The sequence below is a fragment of the Erigeron canadensis genome, chromosome 4 (assembly GCF_010389155.1).
Source record: "Erigeron canadensis isolate Cc75 chromosome 4, C_canadensis_v1, whole genome shotgun sequence".
NCBI classification, from domain to species: Eukaryota; Viridiplantae; Streptophyta; class Magnoliopsida; order Asterales; family Asteraceae; genus Erigeron; species Erigeron canadensis.
Window position 1 is genome coordinate 28,924,889 of NC_057764.1, and position 26,993 is coordinate 28,951,881.

The 26,993-nt window shown below is 32.6% G+C and overlaps 3 protein-coding genes across 4 annotated transcripts; all 3 read left to right on the forward strand.

Moving 5' to 3' along the window:
- The first annotated feature begins 2,501 nt into the window (after positions 1-2,501).
- LOC122598265 (plant UBX domain-containing protein 7-like) lies at positions 2,502-10,171 on the forward strand. The gene is made up of 10 exons (XM_043770863.1): positions 2,502-2,769; positions 3,333-3,463; positions 3,555-3,668; positions 3,788-3,974; positions 5,296-5,373; positions 5,474-5,542; positions 8,763-8,906; positions 9,002-9,113; positions 9,471-9,739; positions 9,821-10,171. The coding sequence occupies exons 1-10, from the start codon at positions 2,677-2,679 to the stop codon at positions 9,983-9,985; spliced, it is 1,362 nt and encodes a 453-aa protein (XP_043626798.1). The 5' UTR covers positions 2,502-2,676; the 3' UTR covers positions 9,986-10,171.
- A 5,314-nt stretch (positions 10,172-15,485) lies between these two features.
- LOC122598413 lies at positions 15,486-18,797 on the forward strand. The gene is made up of 7 exons (XM_043771009.1): positions 15,486-15,832; positions 16,541-17,063; positions 17,739-17,888; positions 18,009-18,080; positions 18,168-18,233; positions 18,347-18,385; positions 18,491-18,797. Exons 1-7 carry the CDS (start codon positions 15,486-15,488, stop codon positions 18,647-18,649), a joined length of 1,356 nt encoding a protein of 451 aa, XP_043626944.1. The 3' UTR covers positions 18,650-18,797.
- Positions 18,798-22,586: 3,789 nt separating this feature from the next.
- LOC122597861 (uncharacterized protein At4g15970-like) lies at positions 22,587-26,588 on the forward strand. 2 transcript variants are annotated; one of them, XM_043770442.1, is made up of 4 exons: positions 22,587-22,847; positions 24,138-24,506; positions 25,297-25,781; positions 26,212-26,588. In XM_043770442.1, the coding sequence occupies exons 1-4, from the start codon at positions 22,620-22,622 to the stop codon at positions 26,273-26,275; spliced, it is 1,146 nt and encodes a 381-aa protein (XP_043626377.1). In that variant the 5' UTR covers positions 22,587-22,619; the 3' UTR covers positions 26,276-26,588. The 2 variants fall into 2 exon arrangements, with proteins under 2 accessions (XP_043626377.1, XP_043626378.1); XM_043770443.1 differs by having other exon boundaries at positions 22,588-22,814.
- Positions 26,589-26,993: the final 405 nt, after the last annotated feature.

The following is a 26,993-nucleotide window of genomic DNA, read 5'->3' on the forward strand; positions in this document are numbered from 1 at the left end:
GTGGGTATACTCATAGTTGTTTTGGGAAGTTGTACATCATGCTTAAGAGGGTGTACTTTTAGCTACAATAACATTCCCTCATAAACCAACTTTGGTTTTTAATATTATATATATAATAACTAGCAATTTCATGTCGCCTGCGCGGGCGGCGTAAGTGTTTTTTGAAAACGTTGCGTTTATGGGCAGGGTTAAAAATACCACAAATTTATGGGCGTTAAAAAGTGTTAAAAACCAAATGTTAAAAAAAAATACAGAAAGAATATACTAAAACAAAAAAAAAAGAGAATAAAAAAAAACAAAAAGGAATACGAAAACCAAATGAAGAAGTTATAAAAAAAAATGTTACATGTGAAAAAAGTATAACAACCAAATGTTTAAAAGAATACAAAAAATATATAATGCAACAAAATTATTTTAAAAAAAACAAAATCTCTTATATATATTAATAAAAGAGAATTGTTTCTAGAAGCTCATGTCTTTTCGTGCTTTTAAAAAATTATGACATCATATTTGTTATTTCATTTTTTCCTTCTTTAATCTTATTTAACCTTAAACATTATATCTTATAATTAATTTAAGAAAGATATATCTCATTAAACAGATAAATTGAATATATATGATATTGTTTCCTAAGTTTAAAGGAAAAATATATAACTATATACAACTAATATATATCAATAAGTCTTATAAGATTATTGTAAATTTAATACTTAATTTATAGTGTTCATTGATTCATTATTATTCATATTAAATTTCCATAAAGAAAACCTTTAGTTATTTTTTAATAAACATTATTTATAAAACTTTTAATTAAAATACCCGGGTTGAACCCGAGTTAATTAGCTAGTAGGAAAAAAAAATATATAGCATTGTAAAAAGTTATAAAAGAATAATATGTTAATTGTAGAAAAAAATGTTTACAAAAATACAAAATAACATATAATGCAACAAAAGAAATCAGAAAAATAGAAAAAAAATTATAGAATAAAAAGCAAGATATATTAGGTTTGAACCTGTGACCTCCACCCCTAAAAACTTAGAGACCAACCACTTTAACAAATCTAATTTGTGTTTCATAATTGCTGATTCCATTATTTATGCATAAATCGCAGATAAAGATAAAAAAAAAAACTATTCACAACTTATTCCTTTATTATAGAAGGTAATGAGAAAAAGTTGTATTAATATTAAAAAATTAAGAAAAAGATATAGCTAACTAATAGATATATGTTATATATATTTTTTTGGATATACGACAGAAAGGTGCACGTGTGTTGTGGCGGTAATGGAGGCGGCGGCGGTAGTGGTGATGTAACGGCGGCGACGGTGGTGGTGGTGAACGACGGTAGCGGCGACAGTGGCAACAGAGATTGGTGGTGGTGGCGCCGGTGAATAGTGAAAGTTATTGATATTATGTGGCTATAATATATGGTATATCATGTATTAGAATGTGTACATTGTTGAAACTTAAAATCAATATTGTAATTTTAAGTTTAATGTCAAAAATCAGAAGCATAGTTGTTTTATAATATAGTACTAGTCTTCAGTCCCGTCTGATGGACGAATAATATCAATATATATATATATATATATCAAAGGTATATATCAAAATAATAAATAATAAAACAAGTGAAAAAAACAAAACAAAACATGAACAAAAAAATTTTAAAAAGATAACCCAAGAAAAAGCCATAATGAAATTACAATTGACAACAAAGTAAACTAATGGAGATCAAAAATAACAATAACATAATAATTCAATATCAAATAATAAACAAACATGAACAAAATATCAAAAATTTAATTAAAGTGATTTTAAAAAAAAGCGTATGTTTTTTTTGTGATAAATTACTGAACTTAATTTGTTTATTAAAGATAGGAAGGAGAATAATAACATAAATGAGAATGATTAATAAAAATTTCAGTTTTATATATAGTAATTTTTTAAAAAGGGTAATTGGATAGTAATTGTATATATTGGGAGAGTTTTAAGGATATTAAAAAAAAATTTATGATAGAGTTTTAAATATAAGTATTTATTTAATAAGCAAATAAAAAATAAAAAAATCTAAAAAAAAGAGAAAGTTTTAAAGCAATTAGAATAAAGTTTTAGACATAAAAAGAGTTTCAAGGGGTGCCAAATGTACCTCAACTACTTCTTTTAGTTATACGAGTAATATAGATACCTAGATAGATAGATATAGTTAGATTATAAATAATTTATTTATAAATTTAAATAATTTTAAAGGTTTTTTTAATTAATAAAATCAAAGGGACATACATGTTTTTTTAATGAGGATGTTACTATTTTTGTATATTGATAGATGACTTTGTTGTTTTTTTTTTTTTCCTAAGATTTTATGTTTGTTTTATATAATTATTTTGTGACATTATGTTTAGTGTTTTTTTTTTTTTTATTGAATTAACTCTAAAATATATATAAAACTAGATATAAAATAAATAGAGTGTCATCTGATAGTTGGGGATCGACATAAGTTAACCTCTAAATCTAATTTATCGACAATCATCACCTCCCCAAAACTTCTCAAACACATATACAGTACTTTCATCCCACACACAATTTCCCATTAACCACCGTTACCTATTTATTTATTTATTTATTATACAAATAATACTTTTATTTCCATTATTATACTTAAAAACCAATCGAACATAATGAAGAGTGATGATCATCAGCAGCAGCAAATTATTTCTTTTCTTGAAATTGCTGTAGGCCAAACTGCTGATACTGCCAGACAGTTCTTACAGGTCAATTGTGAATCTATATCTATATCTATATGTATATATGCTTTTTATTTTTTGTGGGTATATGTTTTTTTTGCTGGGTATTTTTGTATTTATCAATTGTGATATTAAAGTTTGAAACTTTCTTATGATCATATGATAATTTAGCCTTTTCTTTAATGTAGAATGCGCTTAGAAGCAATAACCTTTCATGGGTTTTTTTAAATTTTTTTTTAATTTAGTATCTAATCTAATTATGAAGTTTTTGGATTATAGCTGATGAATTGTAAATTTTATAGTATTAGTATTAAGGTTGTGGAGCTATCTAAAGATTAGGGATTTTAGGGCTTTTTTTGCATTTTTTTAATTTGCTTTATATGTAGTAAATAATGATTGTATTATTCATTTAAATTGAAAAATGCTGAAATTACATGAATCTGGCATTTGAAACCAGAAAGCACTGGTTTTGAGTCCAAGTTAAAAAAGGGCTTTGTTTAAAGATACAGTTTTTAATCTAATGTTACATGTTATCTCGATTTATGTTATTTGGTTTTTTATTAATCGATTTTGGTTCTGTGAACATGTAGGCCACAAGCTGGAAGCTTGACGATGCAATTCAACTTTTTTATGTAGGAAATGAGGGTGCTACGGCAGCGGCATCATCAGCGTCTGCTCCACCGTTGGAAAATGACGAGCTTTTGCCAGCACAAATCACAGGGTAGGTGGATTTCAAAATGATTTTATGTATTTTCTTTTCTATGCATAGAGCGGCTTATATATATGATGGATCTTTCCTAATCTTGCATCAGAAACCTGGAAAACCAGATTGGATCTGAAAATGTTGTTCAAGGTGATGGCAGTGAAGTTCGTGCACCTCTACCAGTGAAAAGGGACGTTCTTTATGACACTCCAATGTTCTATGGGTATGCTAAGTTGCTCGTAGTTTCTTATGTTATGTTGTTTTTGATAACTATAAGCTTTTTAATACACACGTGAATGGTGTGTGGTTGTTAATGGTGTTACATTTTTACCATGTCTTTAGGTCAACAAGATTGGGGTACAATTCACATGAAGCTCGTACAGTGGTTCCTTTCCGTAACTTTGATGAGGAACTAAAACACCCCAGAGTTTGGGAAGGAGGCCATGGTGCTAGTACCGCCGATGCGTCTAATCTTGCTTCCTTGTATCGTCCCCCTTTTGCTTTGATGTTCCATGGTCCCTTTCAGAAGGTATATTAAGAATCCTCTTTTCTTTCCTACTACTGTTGTCCATAGCAAGTAAATAACCTTTTGGTTAGAGATGACAAAACATGCTGGTCCGGTAACGGTTACTTTTTGTATGGGTCTAACTGGTAGAGTTGGGTTGACCCAAAACACTTACGTTTTCTCCAAAATTAGCATCTCAATTATGATTACAGAATTTGGTGTTAGTATATCACATATTGCATCTTTTCTTTGAATAAAATGATTAGGAATTTTTATGTATCAGTTTGGACAACTTGTGAACTGTTTAACCTATTCAATGCATATTTTATGCCATTTAATCTTATTATCCGATAATCGATAAATTTATGTTTGAACGGATTGATATCGTGACTGCTACTTTTGGTCAAAGTAATAAAAGTGGTTGCTTGTGTTGAGGTGTGAATCATCGTATTCACGATTACATACTTTTGGAAATAGATAAACTAATCATAGCATTCCTAAATCTTATTTAGTTACATAGATGAGCTAAAAGTTTTACCAGTCACACATCCTTATTATAGTTATATTGATTAATTGATACATCAAATTCATCCAGATGCAACTATAATACTTAACCTATATGATCAATGATGGCTGGGATGTTAAAATAATACTCTCTTCACCAAAATTTCTCATTTTTTTCATCCTGACCTGTATTTGATGGTTAATGTTAGCTAGATTGATTGAATTCTATCTGTATGATATAATCAATATGTTAAAAAAATATAGGTATGTCATTGATGTATCTTTTTGTTCAGGTATATAATTGAAAAAGATAGAAGCAGAGTAACATACTTTATTATCTACTTTGCGTTTATTAGATTTAGCCACTTTGCCTAATAGTCTTATGTAGTTCCCATAAGTATTTCATATCTATTTTGTCCCCAAACATCTCATAGTTAATGTGAGAATAGATTTCTTAAATCATTTGCAAACTCGTCTTGTATCATAATCAATGTTGACATGGCCCTAAGAATTTGTTATGTATTTAAGAAATGAAAACTACAGAGATGTCAGGTAATCATTTGCTCGAAATCTAGAAACCCAAAACTCTATTATACTCATACAGAATTAAAAGCCAGTAGATTTATTTAACTTGGTATGGAAGAAGTATTTTACCGCTTAGATACAGTAACCTGATGAGATTGAAACATCAAGGAAATTATTTTTCTGGATGACAACTATTTTGTCATATAATGAATTTATGTTTTGGAGGTTACTTTTATGTTCAAATTTGGTTTAGTAGCTAGTCATTTAATATTTTCATATCTATGGTTCATATTCATTTTTTTTGTTACCGTGCTAGGCAAAAGAAGCTGCTAAAAGCCAAAACCGATGGGTTCTAGTGAACTTGCAATCTACCAGGGAATTTAGCTCCCACATGGTATATTTACAGTTTACACTCACACCAACATATTACATACACAGTCTTTATGTCGTTGGACACTATGATCATGTTTTGTTTTACAATTTTTCTTATGCAGCTTAACCGCGATACATGGGCCAATGAAGCTGTTGCTCAAACGATCTCATCCAATTTCATCTTTTGGCAGGTTATATTTTCTTTTGGTTAAATATTTTATATTACATTACTTCACATTATTATATCCTGTTTCTGACAATCATGTTCAGAATTCTTCTTCCTCTAAGTATGCGAACATTGTCTATATGTATCCGTTTTTACAAAATAGACATAGTATCTGGAATTCTGGATAACATATTCACATACTAGGTCACTTCCATATATTTATAAAGTGGACTTCCATGTCACCAATTGTATGTTGATATAAATCATATAATTCTTCTATCTTTAGGTTGATTTTTTAGTTTAGCTGTGAGTTATCTAGATACATACCTCCGCCATCTCCTTTATATCTACTGCTATGCTCAGTCCAAAGCTGTTTGTTGGGCTTAAATTATAAGGATTAATGGTTACCAATATGTGACTGGATTTGCAGACCAAAGTTCATATACACTATACATGTATTTCACATATCGGTGTCACCCAAGTATCAAATTACAAATTTTGAGTCAACCCTAAAATACTACTCTGTATTGAACTAAAAAAGCTGTAATCTTTGTAGTTGTGTCTTCTGTGGAATTCACTTCATTGTATTTTAGGTCTCATAATCATTTCTCTATATACATTATACAATATTAATAGGCCTGAAGGTTAAATCTGAACAAGGAAACTGTTTTTTTTTGTTTGTGTGTATTCACATTGTGACGTAATCACCACTTTTTATGTACAATATAAGGTAAGAACTAAGAATGGTAAACCTAAACAGGGGAGCTATAGCACGTTGAATCAAATCATTGTAATGGATAAACTGTTTAACTTAAATAAATCAGTATGATATAAGATAATAAGATATCTCAATTTTATGTAAAGTTGAAGCCAAAATGTTATTTATGGTCAACTGTTATGAATAAGATGAGTTTGTTCTTGAATAATCTGTGTTGGTGACTCACTCAAGAACATTCCTCGAGTGAGATGATACATGGATGCCAAGAACGAGGCTACGCAACTCAATAGCATGTGTGAGTGACATAATGTATTGGAGGCAATAATAAAATGAACGTCATCACATATGTATTCTTGACAACCGTTATTTTTAGATTTTAGATATCCCAAGTTCGTGTAAAAGGACTGAAAAGTAACTTTAATCATATTCTGGTGTTATTCTTGGTGAGGGCCGAGTCACCATGCTTGCTTATGAAGTAGCAACCAAACACTTAGCTAGTATGGGACAGTTGGCAGGGAGGGATAACTTCAGGTGCTCTAATGTCTTCTTTGTGGTAGCATAGTTTTTGTTCGGACGATGCTTATAACATGCAATCTTATTTCATTGACGATTCAGATTCCACTGTCAGTAAGCTTTCATTCCCTGGTTTTAGGTTCTGGAGTTGCTGGGTACCAACTCATATTAATAATTAATCATTTTTGTCTGAACTTTCAAAGATTATTTTCAAACTTTTTTCACCCTGCCTGATTCGCTGCTTAAACAGCACCCTTAAAATTAAAATAATAGTGACTTATATGTGGAATTTTTAATTCACTACAGTTTGATTTGTTGAACTAGAACTCTGTCCCTTAGATACAAAGCCAGATTATGGTCAGTCTGTTAGGCATTCTGGTGGTTGCATGACCACACACAGCTGATGTTTTTTGGATTGGAAGTCTTGGAACAAATACACAGGAAGATGACATGGGTTTTGTCACACGATGACAGTTGAGGTTTTTTCATTCTGTAAGCATAGAGTAGGGTTTTGTCTCATTACTGACGACATGTGGGGTTACTGTTTTGTTGCACTGCAGGAAACTAGGGTAGCGTCACACCACACTAGAGATGTTGGCGGCTAGGGTACCACCAAAATACTTACATACCTAGTAAAGATATATGTGTATTCTTTTATGTTGTTTTACATTTTTCACCTACTTTTGCCGACCACTTCGACAATTACGGCTACAACAAACTATATTTATGCTAAATGATACGGTATTAGGCCTAAACAAAGAAATTAATATGAACCTAATCAAGGAAACTAAATTAACTCATATAATATCACCCTAACTCGCATATATGTATGCTATAGGATACATAAATTTCTTTGATAATCTTAACACCCAGAAGTTGGAGCATATATGTCAATTATTAATAGCATGCACATATAGAAATCTTCATGGTTTTGTTAATATATTATCCAAATTAAACCAAATCATCCAAATGAACCCTTAATGAGGTAATAATTGAAGATTTGGAGGTTTAAATGCTACCTTTTCATGAAGAATGACCACTTGACTCATTTTTTATATTCGTTCTTGGAAAGTATGATTGTTTGAAACACTCATGGAAGCTTCATCATGGTATTGCATTTTCATCAATTTAGGAAGTGCTTTTCAACTCTTCTGTTGTCATGCCCCAACCGGGTTTGGGTAGTCACTTGATATTCCGTGTCATTTCCATATTAAGAAAGATAGAAAGACCAACTTAGTGATGAATGATAATGACATGGTTGTATAGAGTTCAATCGTAAATGTACACACAAGTGCTACTTTTAAGTTCCTTAGGTAAGAAAAATGGATTGGCAAGTAGGGTTGCGTATGATGATGACGACATTGGTTGCATTGAGAATCTAGGAAACTACTGAATCATTAACAACCATGCCGACTATGAGGCTAAACGGAGGAATAGTACATGTAGTTACTAAATGCCAATAAAGCATGTGAGTTTGTCTAATTCAATTAGTTATGTCATTTTATGAAACCAATTCTATCATACGGACGCCAGTATCTAGTATTCTAGGCTAGAATGTCGAGGATCTTGTACTTCAAAGTTCAATAGAAATGCATTTAGTAAAGTATACTAAAACTGGAAAAGTTAACATATTTGTGTGTTGCTAGTAAGAAAATAGATGGGTACAAGATTTCTATTAAAGCCGAGTAAGGTTTAGCGGAAGGTATATAATAAGTGTATAATATATAAGGAAATGATCTATCCTCTATTTATTATTACTGTATCACTTGGGGTTTTTGAGAGAGACAGTGGAACCCATTGGTACTTAGGGTATTTGAGAGATACAGTGGAATCCATTGGTACTTGCCGAAGTTTTCCATCCTATTATCAAAATTTGGACTTCCTTTTGCTTGCTTTCATTTTGGATTGGTTATACTTTCAATATCCTTTCTTCCTATTGCGGTTTGCATGCTTTTAGAGTTTTTTGGGCATATTTCCTATTTACAAGTTTAAATTTCTTTTTTTTGGTATGTAGGTGTTTGATGATACAGAAGAGGGCAGCAAGATAAAAACATACTACAGATTGGATTCCGCCCCTGTAACTCTTGTCATTGACCCTGTCACGGGTCAAAAGATGCGCTTATGGCGTGGAATGATTCAACCAGAAAATCTATTGGAGGTATGCTTTTAGTGTTTTACAAGTGCTGAAAATTGAAATACACAGAATTTTTAACACTTGGAATTCTAAATTGGAAAGTATTCTTATTTTATTAGGATCTGTTGCAATTCATGGATGGTAGCCCCAATGATCACCACTTCAGCTTGTCTCACAAACGTCCAAGAGAAACTTATGAAGCTCCCCCTCCCAAAGTCCAAGCAATGTCAGGTATTATTAATTATTATTGTGTATTTCGTTCACTTAAAAAAAATTTCGTTGTCACATCACATGAAACATGTGATCAGTTCTTCATATGAACTTTTTGCTTTTTAAGTATAAGGATCCTGATAATGACATGAAAGCTTTTGATTTTAGTTATGGCCTGCCCCCAATATGGTTGTTTTTTTTATTTGTTTGTAAATTGTTTCACTTGGATTTTGAGGCATAACTGACTTAAAAAAGGTGACAATTTCGACCCAGTTTTCTATAAGTCGGTTGATTATCTTTAACGGGTCAATCCTAAAAAAATTAGTTTAAAACAGATTGAACGAGTCAACAGTTGCTTTAAGTGTATTTTTGATGCAGAGGTTGCAAATCAAACTAGTGAAGAAGATGAAGAGATGCAGATGGCACAAGCGTTATCTATGGGGACAATGAAAAATACCGTTGGAGAAGCCTCAAATGACTCAGATGCCATAGATGCTAAACAAGAAATCCTCAAATCTGAGAAGCCTACTTATCCACCATTGCCCGAAGAACCCAAGGTTGATAGGAATTTACTTTGCAGGGTTGGTGTCCGTCTTCCAGATGGACGCAGGCTTCAGCGAAACTTTTTACGATCGGATCCCATTCAAGTAAAATTCTTTAACATCTGACTTTTAATATTTCATTTTTGGATTTTGACGCAACTGTTTGCTTTTGTTTGTAATCTTCAGTTGTTGTGGTCCTTCTGCTATGCAAACCTGGAGGGTAGTGATGGAAAGCAGTTTCGACTGACTAATGCAATACCTGGTGCGGTGAAGGATCTGGACTATGACAAAAAGTCAACTTTTGACGAGTCAGGGCTCGCCAATTCTATGATATCAGTTACCTGGGAATGAACGTGGAATGCTCTTGAATTGAATAGTTTTTGGTTTCAACTTCTAGACTCTCCTTTGATCTTTTTAGTACCTTCAATGGAGCTTGTCGTATTTAACGTTTCTATCTGTTATGTTCTCTGTCTATGTATATATGGTTATATATACCATCTGTACTTTGATTAGTAAGAAGATGATGCTTTTTTTGCCCTTCCTGCTGATAAGCTACTGGTTTAACTTATTACGTTTCCGCCATCATAACTATCAGGTGAAACCTACTATGTTTGCCAACGAAGTGTCAGCAATCATCAGTTTATGTTAAAACTTGAATTTTTAGTGGAAACAAGTGAAATAGTTTAGGTAAAAACTAAAAACATTGGAAGATTGCTCTATAACTTTTTTCATTTCGATTTGTAGAAAATAAAGTTTTATAAACTTTTAACCCTCTTTCATCTTCATTGATAGCGGCAGTCAGATCTGTAACACATTGTTTCAGACATGTGTGCTCTATGACCAAAGAGAAGAGTAATAACGACGTCACCTAGTTTATCGTGCTACCAATCTAACAAGTAACGACGAACAGGTGTTAACCGATTCCAATATAATTGCAAACTTGAAATCTATAACGAATGGTAAAAAAGAACCATAAGATAGAGTATTAGTTTTTTTCAATCGTAGGGACGCACTATTGAGCAAACACTTGGTGTTAATTTTAAAAGGAACATATAATATTGGTCAAGCAAATTATGTGTAAGACGACCTTGGTTTGACATTTGCAATAACTTTCAAGAAGTTGTACCCACAATGTGTTGGTGGAATTAGACTAGACTATCACACAATAACAATTGTCGACAAATCTACACCATGTAAAAAAAATTAATTTTAATTCTTTGTGATCAGTGCTTCAAAAAGAAACAATTAACAAACATATTGACAAATTAATAACTATACACCAAACAACACTTTATGCTGTTTAATCACAATTGTTTAGTAGTAAGGTACATTTTCTTCTATACTATATCTTCTTTTTGACTTTGTGTTTACACGTCTTACATTACAAATTTTGTTTATATAAACAAACATAATTATCACTATCGAGGTGGCCTAGTGGGGAGACTTCTTGATTTCTCACTAGAGGGTGATAAAACATGTTAGGGTGATCAGGCAAATGTTCATTATTGCTCATAAGATCGATATCCGGTTCGAGTGTTAGACAGTGTATATCTGAGTCAAAGGCTTCTGCTACATGGTTAACTTAAAGGGAGAAAATATCTATTATTATATAGTTTATGGCATTAATGTTTATTTTATATCATGAACACAAACATGATAGTATGATTAGTATTTGTCCTTTATTTTCCCATTTTGAATGTTAATTTTTGGAACCACTCGTAGTCCATCCATGATATCTGAAACCTTTTGACTAAACTAGTTCATGTGGCCGGTCTATGAAAAGCGCACACAAATGACGTCCACGAAATCATGGTTTATCTGCCGATCTAAATCTTTTGCTGGAACCAGATATAAATATTGGAATTAATAATACTTAATAGCTCTCTATTCACCTTAACAAGATCTAATTTATATATAGATATATATAGAGTCACAAGTCATTGTTTACTCAATCTCCATTTGTCTACTAAATTCAATGTTAACCAAAAACACAATATTAAATCTAACATCCCTTCAGCTGAATTCTATCCAATTTCTCATCACACTATATAAAGTATAAAACACACTGGCAAGAAAATGGCCACATGCCAAAACCCGGTGCAATGAACTATCTTCACGTATGCCAAATTAAACCAGGTGCCACAACGAACACTTTTAGAGACAACGTTTTGACTTATAACGACGTGCCATCATTCTCCTTAAGACCAATAATAATTTTTCTTTAAATACGATTTTGAATTAATAATGAAAACATCACTCTCGTGCGGTTCCTTTTCACACGTCTCATAGAGATTAAAATTTAAAAAGAGCTACACACAGGCGGCCACTAACAGTAATGGAGTTTTTAGATTCTTATCTCATTATTACCAATAATTAATAGAAATATTAGGCACCAATGTTTGTCTATGATCTCACCTACTCTTGCATATATACACTATTGAAATATGAAACTTTCCATCACTTGAATTATTTTGTCTACATATATACATATATATATGTATAGGTGTACGTGGAAATGGGACTATATACAGTATATACGAAACATGTTTATCACTCTCAGTGTTTTGTGCAAACTATATACTACAGTCACTACACGAAAAAGGAGGTTCTCCAAAAGCCCTGTATGTTTGTCTTCGCCAAAGACCTTTAGCAACGCCAATAGTCAGTATGCCATCATTGAGGATTTATGGACCTAGGCCGAGTAAAAAAAAAAGGCTCATATGCTAAGCACAACACATTATTGGTATAAATCAAAGAGTCTTATTGCAAGAGAGTATTCATTATTGATGTATTATCATATGTATCTTTTTGTATATAGAGAGCACTTAATTAGAGTTACGGAAATTGAAGTGTCCAATAGTGATTTCCATCGGTGACATCCCTATATCATCATAGGCCAATGAAACCATATTTGAAATTACACATGCTCACAAATGAGGCGGTCACATTGCTAACTGGCCGGCTTGGTTGCTCATCAACATAGTCACTGACTCTAGCTTGACCAGTTTGCCTGATATGCTATGGATTGCTCGTAAGACCGAGTCTTAGACCAATGAATTGACCCAATACGTTCAAATCAAAACTTAAAACTAATGACAATATGAGACGCATTTCCATAAAACACGTTTATGTGTTTAATAACCACTCAAATTAATTACAAACAAGCTAGGTTTCAATCTTAATAAAGTATAGTACTCAATCATATCATTGTCTCTTAAAGCCATTATATTGGCATCAGAATCTTCAAATTCATGCCAAGCTTGTGCTATAACGACACGCAACCAAGAATTCAGATTACGACCACAAATCACAGCCTTAACTCCATGGCCAATGTTTTTATCCACAAGATAAATTAATTAGTGGCTAGAATTTTTTGAATTTTTGATATAAATTTGCTTGAAGGCCTAACAAACAATAGCCAATATTAAAACCCAAAAGTTCTGTCATAGATAATATATTTCCTAAAGAGCTTGAAAAGGAAAGCTGGTTTATTTGGCTTTTAGTCGTCAAGCCAATAGGATACCAAGTTTCTCTTAACTAACTTGTCCATTTTCTACCTAATTAAAGGCTTAATATGTAATCCTATTCAGCAATTTCATATTAACAAGGTCGTTAAAAAGTAGGGAAAAAAAACTCAACTTTTTAAAAGCAGGAATGAACTTGATTATCTCGGTTGTTTGCTCAATTTATTACAGTAGTTTATTAACTCATTTGACCTAACTGGATTTAGGAGGCTGGCCATGTGTCTCATTAGTAAAGTTGGTTAATGAAGGGATATGATTGAAAACTTCATCTATACAAATGATAAAAACTTCCTTAAAATAGAAAGACCTTGAGCTCGAACTCCACGTGTGTGTGTGTGTTTGTGTACGTATTAATTACCTAGTGAATTATAGGGATTGTGCCAGTGATCGATGATGGATGAGTACCACCATATATGGATGGTATCTCAGTGTCTTGAGTTAAAATGATATAGAAACTTATGAATTATCAGGATAACTATTACACAAACCCGGAGTGGAAATGAAAGTGTATGGATTATTGGGTCTAATCAAACAAGTAAGGTTGCAAATGAGTCGACACAAATGACTTGTTCAATAGATTGGTTGGCTTTTGAGTCTCTTAAGGCTTTTTTTTTTTAGTTTCTTAAACCATAAACATGAAAACACTACAACAAATATGTTATTTCTTAACACACATTTCTTCGCACTTTTTAAAAATATTAAAAAAATTGTTTATTTGTTCACACTTATAAATGTGTGAAAAAGAACTCACATTTAAAACTGTGAATAAAGCTAAAGGATCAAAAAAATTTCACAATTATATATGTAGAAACAAAAAGTTCGCATTTTCAATTGTCTAAAAATATATAATTGTTCACACTTAAAAGTGAGAAAGTAATTTGTGACACCAAATTTCCTCACACAAGAGGAAGTGCGAGGAATTCGAGTGTGATAAATTAGCTCTCACACTTTTAAGTGTGAAAATGCTTAACATTTTTTCACACTTTTAGAGTGTATTCTTGAGTTTTTCTTATAAGAAAAGAAAGGGGAAGATTGGATAGGGGAAGAAAGGATAGAAGATTAGATTTATAAAAGCCATTCTTGAGTTTGAAAAGAAAGTGAAAGAAAAATAATCGGAAAATCGTCGGAAACCTGCAACCACTGCCGGAAACTTGCAACCACCGCCGGAAACCTCCAACCACCGCCGGAAACCACCCTTTCCACCTGCAACCACCCCTTCCACGCAACCACCACCGGAAACCTGCAACCACCACCTGCAACAACCACCGAAAACCTGCAACCACCGCCTGCAACCACCCCCTGCAACGCAACCACCACCGAAAACCTGCAACCACCACTTCCACGAGTTTCCTTTCAAATCAGGCCAAAATAGTCAGAAAACTTTTGGGGGAAAAAACCTTGATTTTTCCTTCACTTCACTTTCTTTTTCTTTTGGAAAAAAACTCAAGAATGCAAAAAGGTGATTTTTCTTATCTTTCCCTTTCTTTTCCTTTGGAAAAAAAACTCAAGAATGCAGCCTTAAGTGTGAACATTTTGTTTATACATTTACACATGTGAAAAAAGTATGACTTTATTAATTTTTTCACACTTCTAAGTGTGAAAATTTTTTATACAATTTTAAATGTGAACAAATTAACAAATTTTTTCACATTTTTTAGAAATGCAAGGAAATAATTGTGAGCAATTGACATTCTTTGTTGTAGTGAAACCATATATTTGAGAGGCACATATATGTGGCCGTGATACAAACTTATCCTTTTAGGCTAAAACTTACAACAGCATTCACGAAATTGTAGAATTTTCTTACTAAGATATCTAAAAGTAGTCGAATGAAAGACTAATAATACATAGCTTATGGGTTTCGTATGGACTTTAGTTGCTTGTTCACTTCTTGTTTACAAAAGGAAGCACATAAAAGTGTATCATATCATGTCTATTTGTTTTTGTCCGTCTAGCCAAATGCTCGCGATAAGAATACCATCTAGCTAGTTGTACATTATTCGTTATTTTTTTTTTGTCTACTCTTCCATGAATGGTCTTTATGTATGAGAAGTTGAAAGGATGACTTTCTTACATTGTAAGTTCATGTTGGCCCAGGCATTGGTATATAATAATTGTCCACCATCTAAGTGGAAGAACTGAGGTTGCATATATTAGTGTATGCACTGTGCACTTACCCATAGATATATCATTTTAGTAATTCATAATAGAGTTGCAAGACTCATATATATTATATCCACGTACCCTTTTTTATTCCAAAGTTCCCTATGCCCCCATCTTTTTCTTCCCCATCCCTCATTCCCAATCAACTTAAATTTCAGAGCTCAATGGATAAGTGTATAATGGCTGAGCAATGTAATGAAAACTCGATTGCAACTCATTCATCGGCCGCTAAATGGTGGCCAGATGTTCATGCAACTTCCATATGTTCATGGACCGGTGATGCTAATTATTCAAGTAACCCAACTTGCAATAATCCTCATCAAAACCCAAATTCCAATTGTTCTGGTGGCGAAGAAGATGTTTCTATCTCTACTTCTTTTACAACTAACGCTTCAAACAACTCTGGGATTAGCATGGAGTCCTCTCGTCATCTTGTAGAAAAAGCTTCCACTAATGATCCCTATGGAGAGGCAGTTTCCGATAATCATCATCTTTGGAACCAAGTTTTCTTGTATGTTATTACATCAAACGATTTAATACTTGATACTCATACTTGCATACAAATATATATATATATATATATATGATAAATAGGGCAAAAATTGATTTTTGAGAAAAATACAATTAGCCATTTATCTTTAACATTGTCACTCAATTAGCTAGAAATTCTACTGACAGGCCTTGAGCCTAGCGGTATCAGCCTTAATTTGCAAGTCAGTGGTTAAGGAGTCAAGCTTCATTGTAGTAATACTCATCATATCGTTAGATTATTAGTGTACGTAGTAGTTTAGACCGTTTTTTTTTTTTTATAAAAAAAACAACTAGAAATTCGACATGTACAAAGAAAATGTAATATATTAGAGCTTTCATTTATCGAAAAGTTAATCATTTTCATGGAAGTCATAGATTTTCTTTAATTTTATTAATACTTGTACTATCTTGCAATGATGAATGCTTGATTAAGCAGTAAGAAGAAAAAGGAGAGAATCCTTTTTGAGGAAGAGAAAACCAAAAGTGTTTCTTTTAGTGGATTTCATTTGTTCTTTCCATTCTTCTACTTTATTTTACTTTACTACGAGTATATATGTAGAAACCTAACATCTATATCTATATATGTATATATATATATATTTTATGTTCATTAGCTTAGAATTTTAATTAAGTTTATATGTAATATTATGTACTATACTATCTGTTAACTTTTTCTTTCTGGTTGTAGAGGTATAGGAAGTACCGGACTGCAAAACATATCGACTCAGATGTTTGAACCAGCCTGTGATTACTTGAAGAAAATAGACAGTGGATGGGAGTTTTCAAGCCCCACAAATCTTAATCAGTTTCAAAAGAATTACACCGAGTTCAACGATGGCCTATACCAAAGCAAGAACCCGTCAGATGTTCAACTAAGTCCACAGTTTAATCAATACGGTGGTCCATTCACAGCAATAAAGAATGAGCACACCGATTGTGACATTGAACGTCAAGGGTCGCTATTTAGGAGAGGATTAAGTAGTCATGCAGTTGATCAATATCAAGCAGGGAACAATAACAAGGACTACTTCAACGGTGTGTCGGACATGGGATGTAACAATGGAAGGGGTTTGTTTGATTTGGTTGCGTTTGGTAGCTCCTTAAACAAGTCACCATCGGAGAGTAACGTGTCTAATAAACCCATGGCCTTGATGAATACGATGAATCTACCAGACCGAAGGAAACCGGGAATCCAGAACTCTAACTATCAGGTACGATCGTATATATATCTCTCAATCCTTTCATACAGCACATACTAAAATGGGATGATAGATTTTATACTAATATATAATGAAGCTTCGTATTATTTACTTTCGCTTATCTTCCTTGGTTAAAAATAAAAATAAAAAATCTGACATTCTATTTTAAAATCATTTCAAATCTTTTCCTTTCTACCCGAAAAATATGCTCAATGACATATGGCTGTCATGTCAATTCCTTGATCAACATAGATCGATCATACATATGTATAGCTATATACATGTGCCGCCACTTTCCAGGGGAGATCTTGGGTTCGAGTCTTGTGAAAGGCAAACTTGAGATAATCAGGGGAGTATTAAGTGGTTGAGAATCACCTTTACAATAGCCTGGCTGGGGGGTTAGTTGATACCAAATGGTACATGGGATCAGAGAGTTTCCATCCAATTACCCTTTTTTTAAATGTGTGTATGTGTCTGAGATTTACCTGGACACTAGTCTGTCTGGGGATTAGTGGGTATCAAATGGTACATGGGATCATGGAGTTTCCATCCAATTACCCTTTTTTATAACGAAAAAGTTTAGGACTAGGAGTCAGATAGTTTGACGCTCTAAAATAAAATAACCATATACCTTAATTAGGTTGTGTAATTACTTACTTTTTCACCTGTTGATCACAAAATTTGCAGCCAATAAGACCAAGAGGCAGCACACCTGCGAAAATCAACGGGAGAGGAAATGGAGTTGTTAATGAAGGGAAGAGAAAGAAATCAGAAGACCAATCTGGGTCATTTATAAAGAAGATTAAGCTCGAGACTTCTACAGTCTCATCAACTAAGGTATAGATATTGCCATGATCAGCTTGTTATATCTACATGAAAACATTAAGTTTACATCCAATATTGATATATGGTTTTCCATATACTAATCATTTCATATTTTACATCAAATTCGTAAAGAATCAGCTTCCTAAAGCAAAGCTCGGGGATAAGATAACAGCACTTCAGCAAATTGTTTCACCGTTCGGCAAGGTAGCACATGCATAAAGTTTGTTAATCGAATATTTCTTTTATTTTTTCCCCTTGTGATCAAATATGTAACTACAGTTAATTTTTCAGACAGATACAGCTTCCGTGTTATGGGAAGCAATCGGTTATATTAAGTGTCTTCAGGAACAAGTACAGGTAATAACATTGATGATGCAATACATATATACATACATACATAGTTAACATCAAATTTTGAAATTCATCATATATATTTCATATATTCATATACGTACGATTCCCTTTTACAGTTATTGAGCAATCCATACATGAAGACCAATATCATCAAGGTGAGTCTGATCAGGATTACTAAATTCTCCTTCAATTAGTACAAATATACGATTAGTAATTAAATTCAGAAGCGGAAATAAAATTTTGGATGTTTTATATTTCAGGACCCGTGGGTACGATTGGAAACGAAAGATAGAGGAGATATGAAGCTTGGTCTTAAGAGTAGAGGTCTTTGTTTGGTCCCTGTCTCATGTACTCCACAAGTATACCATGAAAACACTGGATCAGACTACTGGACTCCCACATACAGAGGATATTTCTAGATATATATATTTGGATAATATTGAGATTTTATTGTATATTAACATTTTAGTGTTTGAATAATTATGGACTTTTATCTTGTATATGGAGATTCAAGCTGTATAATATAACTTTCCTGCAGAGAAAGATAGAAGAATACATTGATACGTATATAGTGTTTTATATCGTGATTCATATCCATAATCCATATGACCATATATTACATGAGCATCATTGTGACGCAGGAGCATTGGCCTATGCGAGCTTGTACGGTACATTGTCAACCAAATGACGATATCGAAGATTTTTTTTTTTTTTTTAACAGCACGTACATTGCTAGATAAGGGTTACAATAAAACAAGAATTAGATTTGAAATCCAATCAATGGTAATTGTGATCATAATTCACATGACAAATGAGGTTAGAAATGAGACAAGATTCCTAATTAGAGGTTCTAACCAAGGGTATTCACTAATAGACCTAGGGAGTCGTAATTTGACTAATGTCACGAATAGTTAGGAGCTACTGAGATAATCAAATGAGATGAGTAACTGTGACATATATATGAGACACGCATGGATTTAATTAGGGACCATTGATGTTAGTAATTCCCTACCCGGCCACTGATGGAAATTGCATCCCTAGAATCTAACTTAGAAATTTGTATCTCTTCGGGACCAGTAATGTAATTATATATATAGGCATGCAGGAATATTACATCAGAAAGTAATAAAACCGTATGTGTATATGAATGTATTCAGAAAAACAAAAAGAAACAAATGCGCAGAGATATACTACATACGAGTATTAACTTGTACTGACTAATGTTTTGACCCTATGTTAGGTTTACGGAGAAAACCTACAAACTCCCAAAGATAGATAACCCTTAGCTAGAGGGGGTCAAGCTCCAAGACATTCCTTCAAAACAAACTTACAATGCAATTTAAATAGAAAATATGTTACATGTTCAACTGCTAAGAAATGGAAACGTGAAAAACTACTACTACTAAATGCATGCTTAATAATATAGAACGTGGATATATATCTATTAATTAACTAATATAGATCATGGGGTTGTTTTGTAGACTGGGTCGGACGTATCACGTCCTAAATGTGACAGAATTAATCGGGGTTACATGTTAGGATGTTCTTACTTATGATGGGTTTCTTTTGGAGGTGAAGTCCTGTAGATGATCTGGTTGGCTAGTTTGCCTTTAAAAAGACTGTGACGTACTATATATATATAGACATTAAAATGAAGAGACATGACTTTTCTAAATGACTATGAGATTGTGGTTTCCCTAGTTTTTACCCGTCTTCGGTTCAACTCTCTAAAGTGACAAGCATCTGGGTTTTTTCCATGAATCTCTGTGATCACATCGTTGTTCACAGGATCGAATGTTTTAACAAAAAAAATGCTGTGATGTTTCAGTTTTGATAATAAGAACTTAAGCCTTATAAAACTGCTTAAGAGACTTGACGGTCTAAATGGGCTGGGCTATTTTGGTGGCTGTAAAACAGCGCCTGTTCCGACCAAAAATGGCCTTTGGCCCAACCAAACAAAACTACTAGGATAACATAAAATCTTAATCTTAAAATATACTATAAGACAGTTGAACAAGACAGTTGAACTAATGACTAATTAACCAATCACATCGTTCGATTTCATCAAATTGACTTTTGATGATGTTATCATTTAGATAAACTACAAATTAAAAATCCTAATAATCATTATCCAAATATATTATTATATTAATATTTATATTAATTTGTAGAAAAAGTCTCATTAATTTACACTTTTTTGTTTTCCATCAATAATTTACACTTTTTAGCCTTGAATACTTAATTTATATTTATTTTTAGCCATCAACTTGAGAGAATTTTTTAAAATTTACAATTATTTAATTAAATAAAAAAATTAACATATGTAATATTTTCTACAAAAAATTACTTGAAAACCTAATGACTTATTAATAAATATTAGAAGAGTCCTAATTGTTATCAAAGAATATAAAAACAATCCTAATTGTTATCATATTATCATAGAACAAGTGATTGAAAATAAACATATGCGTGTTATGAACGTGCATCATGATTAAATACATATACTTGAATGTCAAGTTCGGGATCACAAATATGTTTATATTTTAATTCTTAATTATTTATCCTAATAATATCACATTATGAGTACATCTGTTTCAAAATATATTATAATGGATAAATTATTATATATAGCATGTGCCTTGTGAAATGACTACGGCAAACAATTTCATCAATATGTCTAGGCTAATAATGACAGTGAGGAACCTATGATTATTGTACTTCAACTTGCAAAATATAACACTTAAAACCGTGTTTTTTTTTTAAATTGTAAGCTTTAATGATTTAAATGTATGAAGATCTAATATTGTTAATAACGTAAATCCCGTGTCCAGTGTTGGACACCGGTCTAAAATCTAGTAATACAATTATAAGATGTTCAATTAAATCAAATAATTGATTGGTCTCTATGCTTGGCTTTATACGCCACTTCTTACACTTATGACACACGACATTTGTTTAAATTGAGAAACTTTGAAGTTTGAACTGATTTCATATTTTTTCTTACTTGTTATCTTACTCATACTTGATTTTCTACGTGTTGGATTGTGACTCACAAAATAGATAAAGATCGATGACAGTTATTTGGAGCAACTGAGCAAGCAATGCAAGTAAAGGAGATATATAGTTAGAACTCGAAGTCTCAATGCAAAATGTCAACTTTCATGTAAGACAAAAAATAATGAAGTCATTTAATGTTCATTTTAGCAAAATAAGGAGTGGCTTTCTAATGTAATCTATGCAAAATGTCGTTTAAGACGAAAATAATGAATTTATGTACATTTTAGCAAATGATATATAACCCACTTCTGGCAAATTAATTAAACTATATGTTTAGAAGGGAGGAGCTAATAGGGGGCCAGGGGTGCTTAGCCCCCGCCAACCAGTCAAGAATTCTATTACAAGGTTTGTTTGTCGCCGGCTACTAGGAAGGTTTTTCCAATCGCTAACCATCTGAAAGTTGCCAATCTACTTTCATGGATATTAGCATCGAATCAATTTCCTTTCCCCAGTGATTCTTGAATCTTAATTGGCTTATATGTGGCTCATATCAGAGGTGTTTGCAAAAAAGTACTGGTTTCATTCCATGATGTATTTTACTTTATGAAGATAACAAGGTTGAGATCTAAAAGATGTACTTCTTCAATATATTTACAATGTTTAAGGATATTGTTAGAATAGTATATTCGTTCAAGTCCTTTTGACCTGAAATTCTAATTCCGCCTCCGTTTAGAAGTTGTCCTTAACATTACAAAGGAAGTTTTGTATATATAAGATTTCATATACACCAATTCACCCCAATTATATATATTGTTAGACATTAGAAATCAAATTATCCACAACCCATTAAAAAAATGTTGAATCCATAATACACTTAAGTAAAAAATAATTAGAAAACAAACGAATGTAACAAACTGATAAACATGAGATGATCCAAATTTAAAAAAAAAAATACTTTTGCTATGTCCTATAAATGTGTTTAATTAAGTATTTGAGTTTGATTAAGTGTTTATCTTTGAAATTTCAAATTATAGATAAAGATAATATATACATGAATAACTTTCAAATATTTAGATAGATAAACGACAATTTATATCTATCTAAATCATAAATTTTTCTAGTAATTATCTAATCTAACAAAGCGATAATACTTTAAAAAAAGAAAAATTCACATTTCAGTTTATTTTAATCCTAGCCGACAAATTCACCTAAATTCCATCTAACCATCAACTGTACATCTCGCATTAAAACTTGTACAATCACAAGGTACTATAAAAACCACCTCACATTCTTCCTTTTTTCACTTCTGTAATTTATATTCACACTTCCATTATTATTATTAAATATATAAAATTCATTCAAATAAAATTATATATATATTTCATAATAATAATGAGACTTAAATCACCGGAACCGCCACATATGTTCCGTCGCTACATTACGGAACTCAAACCGTCCGGCGAGCTCCGCCGTGCGCGCACCGCGGCGTTGTTTCTGATATTGTTCGGTTTTTGCTATATGATTTTGAGTAGCGCGTTTGATTCCTGCCGGATCCGGTTGCCGGAATATGTTATCTCGTCGACGGATGTATTTTCTTCTGCCATTTACTTTGATTCTTCGGTTAGTTTAGTTTAATATGCTGTCATTGGTAAAAAAAAAAAGAAAAAATTTGTGTTTATTTATATGTAATTATAATATGTCGTCGTTTTGATATAATTGATTGCGTGTTCATTGATATAGGATTAGTTTAGTTTTATTTTTTGATTATACGACGTCGTTTTCATGTAATTGTATATTGCATGTTGTTTTTAAGAGTTTGTTAGTGATGTGATTGTTACAAGTTTATTTTTCAATTTATATATGTTAGTTTCGTAATGTGTATTTAGGAGCAGATATGATAGTTATAAAATATCGGTTTGAAGAAATTGTTACAAAATATTTTTGTTTCTACCAAAGGATAGACCTATTATTTGATTTTCAGAGAGCAAGGTTAGAAGAATTTAGGGAGTGAAAGTAGCTTTTTGAGGATGAAATTCGCTCTGTTGCGATTTGGTAAAATCGGTGATTACAACTTACAAAGTTCAACCTATTACGGAAATTGGTTGACTATTACATTTATGACTTATTTAATAGTCAATGATGACTTCCCTACTGCGAGAGATTGCTTCCTTCCGATTGTATTCATTTATACTATCTATCTAAATAGTATCTTCTGAACATTCTGTTAAGAAACAAGTGTGATTGAGATTCAAATGGATATAAGTGAAAATGACAATACTGTATCAAAATGTCTGGTTGTAAGTTCTAATAAGCCTCACTTGATTAGTTGATTATACGTATTATTTAGTGTCACTAGTGTCAATTAACTATTAGAATTAGTATCTGCGATTACTTAAAAGTCATCATTCACATAGGCAATAGACCACCCTTTGCTTATTTGACTTTAATGAGACAAAGGATGCCGGCATGCTGAGTGTCGCATTATGATAAACTAGTAAGCAATCAAACAAGGATCAGTGGATTATTGTAATACACCTTTCCTGATGTATCCCTTGTGAAAATAAAAATTCTAGCTTGAGCTTCATTATAAACGGTTGATGCAATTAAATTGGTCTAGAAAAATTTGGCACATAAACTTGCCAACTGTCTTAGTAATAATCATATGTCATGTCTGCAACCGGATGTGTATTCAACTATTCATCTTCTGTACTTCAATAATGTCATTATCTAAGCATTCCGCGGTAAATGCTTGTCTGAATTCTGAATGTGTTCTATGGTTTACTAGTAATAGGATTTTGTGATGGTGTAATTGTTTGTTGGCAATTATTATGTTTGACGTTACATAAAACATACTGTTTAAGAATTTAAGTGCTTATGACAAATTTGATATGAAAAGTGTTGCTATTGTAGGACAGCGCTGATACTAGTCTGGAGGCAGTCTTAAAGGAGGCTTCTATGGATGATAAGACAGTTATCTTAACAACCTTGAATGAGGCCTGGGCGGATCCAAATAATTCAATTTTGGATCTCTTTCTGGCAAGCTTTAGGCTTGGTTACCAAACCAGTAAACTTTTGAAGCATCTGGTCATTATTACTCTAGATCAGAAAGCATATGCGAGTTGTAAGCGTGTACATACCCATTGCTTTGCACTCACTACGGAGGGAGTTGATTTCTCTCGGGAGGCCTATTTTATGACCCCTGATTACTTGAAGATGATGTGGCGACGCATCGATTTCTTACGTGCTGTGCTTGAAATGGGATACAACTTTCTTTTTACGGTGATCCTCTCTCTCTCAATCTCTTTTTTACACACACACACACACACACAGATACAAACTATAATGTGGTCATCAAATCCAAACTGATGCCTAAATGTTTATTTTGCTTGCTAAAGTAATCTATATTCAAGTCAAATAATGAAGCCCACTGGTTTGTGCAAGATACGATATGGAAAATCCCTAGCATCCAACATATAGACCAGTAAAATGCATATACATTGGATTATTAGAAGTGTGCTTAAATAAGTCCATCGATTAATCTTATCAATGTAGAATGTATTTTGATGACCTGTGTGAAGTAATAGCTGTTCATGTATGAGGTACAAGGGTCGTGCCATAGAAATTGACCATAGGAAGTCTGATTGATCCTTTATTATTGAATCCTTACCTTATCTGTCAATTAGTACATATCATAGAACTTTATTGTTGGATTTGCTAATATGAACTATAACGAAAAGTTATAAACAATAATACAATAAGACAACCACAAAATAGCTAAAAATGTATATACTTGTGAGAACAACTATTTTAGTTCCTACTCATTAAAAAGGGAATTAAAAGATGATTGAATTGCATAAAACCAATGCTCAGTTAGTGAAAGATTTTAACGCACATGTGAGAAGCATTAATCATAAAACTCGTCACCCTTCATTCCTTCAAAAAGAGTTCAGAGATTAATAGGAGAATATAAGCATTTGAATGATACACTTTAGATCACTTGCGACCCATTTGACTTGTTTCAACCTATTGCCAGTTTTATAATTAATAATGCTGGTTTTACTTCTTACAGGATGCTGATGTCATGTGGTTCAGGGATCCGTTCCCACATTTCGACCCAGATGCTGATTTTCAGATTGCATGTGACCATTACTCTGGAAACTCAACCGATGTCAGGATCAATATACCCAATGGAGGGTTTAATTTTGTTAGGTCAAATGCCCGGTCAATTGAGTTTTACAAGTACTGGTACTCTTCAAGAGCAATCTATCCAGACATGCATGATCAGGATGTCCTCAATAACATCAAATTTGACCCTTTACTTACAGATATTAACTTGAAGTTAAGGTTTCTAGATACTACGTATTTTGGTGGATTTTGTGAACCAAGTAAAGACTTAAACAAAGTCTGCACAATGCATGCAAATTGCTGTGTCGGTTTGGAAAACAAAGTTCATGATCTGAAGATCATGCTTCAAGATTGGAAGAACTTTATGGCCCTTCCATCTCACATGAAGAATTCATTAAGACATAGCTGGAGTGCTCCCAAGAACTGCAGGTACGGTTATCTGAATCCACACCCTAATTAACTTGTCGTTGCAAGCAACAATGACCTCTGGCCCTTGATTACGCGTTCCAGTCTTCCTGAGAACAATGTGTTTGTTGGATTGTATCTGCCTCCAAAATATTGCATAGGTTACACATGGGCCACTCCAATTACCATATGATTACCTTTACACCAGATCGCTGGGGGCATTACTATAATGGTAGAAGCATAATCATATAAACTTACGGGTCAAAACTTTCTAAAAAGCCTTTGTCCCGGAGGACACAGGGAAACACATTAGCCTTTTAGATGAAATTTGGTTAAAAAGAGGGTGATGACGTGACTTCTTAGTTAGCGTAGCATTCGATTACATTAATCCTGATGAAAAGGAACTTGGATATGTGATCTCTAACATGATTTCTATCTAACTTTGCAATTTCAGCCTTGCTTTGCGTCGTCACTTTGGTTTGTCTGCAGAAGGAAGGAGAATCGAAGGAACTAGCTAACATATTGTATATCTAGGTAGTTTTTCGATGTAAAGATATATCTTCAACAAACAGGTAATTATTTTGTAGAGAACGACATTATTTAACAACATGCTAGTTCCATAGCATGGTAGTGCAGTGGTACCATGAGATATATAGATGTAGGGGTGGGTTCATTTGAAACCACTAGGAAACTGTGAGATTAAGAAACACCTTTAAACTGGAAAATGGATGATCTAGAGCGATTAGGAAGTTTTGGAAGATCACATGTGAATGAAATTTTATCTATTTCAATTGTATGTTTATTAAAATAATATTACATGTGATTTGCGTAGTTTCCAATGTCATCTAAGAGCTATTCTGTTTATAAGCCTATAAACTCGATTGAAGATGAGTCACCATGTCTTTACTTTATCGTTCCTCCTTTTAGTTCTATTAATGCACAAGTCCATACAAAGTATTACTCACTTAGAAAGACAAAAATTGAATGTGTTTTATCATCATCATTCATCTGTGATTCTTGTTTAAGATTTAACTGTACGGAATTAAAGCATTATCTAGAGTGACACCTGTGATACTTTGTATCCCTGTTTTCTTTCTTCATGGTTTCGGATCCCTCGGAAATTGTTTTGAGCCTCATAAATTGTTTGCCCTTAGTGTGATCTGGATATCGATGTTAATTAATTTGTTTAGAAATATAGTTCCCTGAAGATTTTTTTTAGGGGAAAGGGTGTGGTAC